Source organism: Haliaeetus leucocephalus, unplaced genomic scaffold (assembly GCF_000737465.1).
Source record: "Haliaeetus leucocephalus isolate CR32 unplaced genomic scaffold, Haliaeetus_leucocephalus-4.0 Scaffold849, whole genome shotgun sequence".
NCBI lineage: Eukaryota > Metazoa > Chordata > Aves > Accipitriformes > Accipitridae > Haliaeetus > Haliaeetus leucocephalus.
In genome coordinates this window covers 2,426,690-2,430,856 of record NW_010973285.1, presented here as the reverse complement: position 1 = coordinate 2,430,856, position 4,167 = coordinate 2,426,690, and the positions used below count along the sequence as shown (strand labels likewise).

The 4,167-nt window shown below is 44.0% G+C and overlaps 1 protein-coding gene across 1 annotated transcript; it reads right to left on the bottom strand.

The window, feature by feature from the left end:
• Nucleotides 1-1,630: 1,630 nt before the first annotated feature.
• On the bottom strand, nt 1,631-3,718 carry TMEM174 (transmembrane protein 174). The gene is made up of 3 exons (XM_010582803.1): nt 3,700-3,718; nt 2,704-3,352; nt 1,631-1,733 (listed from the first exon to the last, which is right to left on the bottom strand). The coding sequence occupies exons 1-3, from the start codon at nt 3,716-3,718 to the stop codon at nt 1,631-1,633; spliced, it is 771 nt and encodes a 256-aa protein (XP_010581105.1).
• Between the last annotated feature and the right edge of the window lie 449 nt (nt 3,719-4,167).

Below are 4,167 nucleotides of genomic sequence, written 5' to 3'. Positions count from 1 at the left end.
TGACTTCCAGCTGCCAGGTACATCCAGTACCGCCTGCCCATGCTCAACACCAGGCTTCTCCAGCCTTCAGGAATGAGATCAATGAGGTCAATCACAGATCGATGACAACTGGCAGAAGCTGAGACAGCTGTGTTGGCAAGTCAGAGAAAGTTCATGCATTCCATAACAGACACCTGCTTTTAGCTGTGCTATTCCAGGCCAGGAGACTGACCCACAGGTACACCAGCAGCACACCTCTCGGTTACTTTGGATGGTGACCACTGCCCTCTAGATTGTTTTGCGTGGTGCTTGCTCCAGCAGGTGTGGGCTGAGAACAACTTTTGGCTTGAGCCCTTTGAGGGAGGTAGGCAAAACTGATAGGATCCTGCATGGGGAGGTAGTGACTTGTCCAGCTGTGTCAGGGCACTTCTAGGCACACTCAAAAGCAAAACTTGAAGCATATGTGGAAATACAAAATAAAAATCAAAGGACTCATGGCATTCTCATTGCTCTGGGGCTTAGAGTAAAGCTTTTTGGGACCTCCATTCTGGATTGCAAGATTTTGCAGCTTATGCACTTCATCCTCTGTTAGATACGGCTGAAAATCCATTTGTGGTTACCAGTGCCTGGAACCATGTTGATCTTGAAAGTTGAACAATAAAGTTCACTGCAGCCCATAGTTGTCTGGATGCTCTGGGGGAACCTACAGCCTGAGTTGTGTGCCTAGGACCCAAATTCAAACAAGAAGGGACCTCAGGAGGGGTTCCACCACAGCTCTCCCATAGAGTGAGGGTGCAGCAGGGACAAGCTGTGATTGTTAAAGCCTCTAAAACTGGTAGGACCACACACCTCTGTCAAGGCTTCAGAAAGGTGCCATTTTCTTTAGGGACATTAACCTAGTAGTTGTTAGGACTCTTCTTTGCATCCCATCAGGTGGGGAAGGGAACTGAATGTGATGCATGCAGAATCTCTTAGAGGTCTGTGTAAAAATGGACAGAGGTCACTATTCGTATTTTCTCTGTTCTGGGATGCTCTGGTTCAAGCAGGGTGCTCAAAAACTGACTACAGGACTGGGTTGTACAGGTGAACCAAGCAGACGAAGTCTCATCTGTAGACTGGACTTATTAATGCATGAGCTAATCTAAAGAATCAGGCAGAATTAAGACACTATAGGCACTTTCATGGATCAGCCACTTGAGGACTTTTGAAGTTTCCCAGACAATCAAGATGGAAAATATATCAAGAATAAATGAAGTGTTTTCTAATGATGCTGAATGTCCAGGAGCAATCATGACCTTCCACAAAAATCTTGTACATTCACAGTTCACACTGGTTTCAGCAAGTCTGAAAATCAGGCTTCTTGTTGGGGAACCGTAATATGGATTTAGATCCTTGAGTTTAATAGCTTTGCTGTTAATAGTTTTGCTATTAAATAATTAATAGCTCTGCTACTAAACTGCATAGCAAAGAGCTAATGAATTTTGAGGGAGAAAAAGAGGGGATTGGTTAAATATCTTCAGTGATATTGAACTGTGTTTCAGTGCCAAGATCTTGCTCACACTTCCTTATCATGCAAGTGTTTAAAGAAAAGATTCTTGGGGATTAAAATGCTGGCATCTCTTAGAATTGTCGTCTGTCGTCCATGGTTATTTTATGAAGACAGTGGGTATATTTCCTCATAACGTGGAGGTGACAAGTGGTCACAGGCGTAGTCTTCCAGCAGTTCTTCTGGCTCATCAGAACCATCCTCTGACCTGAAAATAGGAAGAGGAGCAGGCGCAAAAAGAATTCAGCAAACACAAATCATGCAAGTAACCTCAGTGCTGCATCCTGTCAGCCTTATCTGGGCAAAGCACTTCCTGACTTCTTGAGCAGATGCTATGAGATGAAGTTTTACTGTGATTCACCCATTTGCTGTGTTCTTTTTGTGAAGTATAAAGATGTCAGGACGTGACCTTTGTTTTCATGCTGCCTATGCCTGTCAAACATGTTCCTGAGGACGATGGGTCAGTCATCAGTTTTTCAAACAGACTTTGATAAATGAACTAAAAGTGAGTTGTGTTCTAGGAATGATATAATCCTGAGTAATTTCTATAATCAGAATATTTTGCCTTAGAGGAAGGAACTATATAAGATTATTTTGTGTCTGATTAAAGCAGTTTTGTCCTGCTCTGTAATATCGATGATCTTGTTTATGACCCCAAACTAGGAAAAGAATAAGGGCTAGAAGGTTGCTACAGTGGGAGAGGAGCGTGTGGTGACCAGGCGTAATCAGGAGAGAGAGCATCTGGTACCAAACTGACTCTCACATTGTCGTAAAAATGCTGTTTGTGCGCTGACTCGTGTGTTGTGATTGTGTTTGAGTGGAAGCCTCTGGCTGCACATATAATAACCTTCTGGTCAACAGACTAAAGGTAGTAAGATAAGCATAAAAAAATCCCGTGAGCAGCAGCATCTATAATAATATCTTCAAAAATAACAAGAGATTTAGTAGACTGAAAATTGAAGGGCATTCATAAGGGAATTTCATTTGGATAAAAATGCTTTCCAGAAAAAGTATGTCTCCATAGACTTTACTCAAGAAATACTCCTAAGAAAGAAAAAAAAAATGTCTGAAGAAAGATAACACCCTGGACCAGCTTTTGTTTCCTTTGAAATCTATATAGCACTTAAAATACTTAGAAGACTGTGTCCAAACACACTAAGGCATTTCAGAAGATGTACCTCTGATTCCGGGTATTCTCTGCAGGATAAGTAGCGTAGTTCTCATCTCCGGTAAAAGCTGGGTTGTCCAGGGGGTACGCAGGGCAGAAGTGAGCAGATCCTGGGGTGGGAATTGGTGAGGTGCTGGAGGAAACAGCACCGCAGCAGCTGAGCACCGGGTGAAGGTAGCCAGGACTCACAGTGATGCCTTCCTGGGCTGGGTACGGCGGAGGGATGTACTGTACCACTGTGGCACCGTGAAAAGTTATAGGCTGGTTAATGCCAGTGAAGACAAAGGACTGTCCACTTGCAGTCTGATCGAGGTCTGACGTATTTTCCTCTCTTTCTTTACAGGGCTTGCATGTAAGCATGTTAAATTTACAAACAGCAATCAGAATAAAAGTCACCCCGACAGACAGCAGAATAGGCCCTAGTAACTGAGTCCACTCCAGGTGAGTAATGCCATCATATTTTATCCATCCCATCACAGTGAAAGTGATCCCCACGAGTCCCAAAAACACACCCGAAAAGAGCAAAGTGGCACCGGCTTTATCCCCATCTGACACCAGAGCATCGGATCTGTTTGGTTGATAAGGAGTGACAGAAAAGACATTCAAGGAGAAATCTTCTACATTGTTGTTGTTCTGCTCCATTACTGAGTATAATGTATCTTCCGTCTCAAGAGAAAGCAGGCTTGTAAGGGACTTGGCAGAGCATTTAAAGTCGAAGGTTCAGGTTAGTTATACAAGAACTTTGTGTGTGTATGGTTAACAGAGTCCATCATGTGAAAGAATAAACTTTGCTTAGAAGAATAAAGGTCTGGGAAGTGAAGCCTGAAGCGATCACTAAAGACTTCTTGAATTACCACCATCGCTTCCGAAATGGCTTCACCCTTGCTTGGCTGCTTATCTCTTTGTTTATCCTCTTCTTTAATTTGGCACCCACTGATAATTCCTCACTGTGCCCATGCCATATGGGAGAGAAAGGAAGCTGCAGTCACCGCAGCTTTTCCTAGGCCCCCTGCCAGCTGATGCATCCAACATATGCACAGCATACGTTCAGTCAACAGCAGTATGGTGACTCTTGCTGTCCTTGGGCCACCACTCCAGCAACCCTGATCTGCAGGAAAATGCGTGGCTATTGCTGGGAGTGCTTTGCGGTGCTCTGGAGCGTGACATTTATTTTCACATCTGGACCTCTGTTGCAGCTTGTTCTGCAGTCCACAGCTTCTGTGGTTTAAAAAATATTGAAGTAGGCTTTCTGGTATTTTGCCAAGGAGGAGCAGTGGGTGGGTGGGAGGGTAAGTGGCAAGAGAGTGGTGAGTGCTGAACGGCCTGGGAGAGCTGCTGGTTGTGGGAGAAAAGTTATTTCAAGCCAGCCAAAGCTTTCCAGCTGTTTAAGGTAGCATAATTGCTCTGTAATTTCCCCTTAATTGTGGATATTTTTGTTGTGGGATCTCCACCCCTTCCTCAAAGTTTATACTGA

Bases quoted from the DNA above. Each gene is read 5' to 3' on its own strand.
- TMEM174 (XM_010582803.1), bottom strand. The intron at 1,734-2,703 runs GTACATCTTCTG...TCCTATTTTCAG, and splicing joins GAGAATACCCGGAATCAGAG to GTCAGAGGATGGTTCTGATG.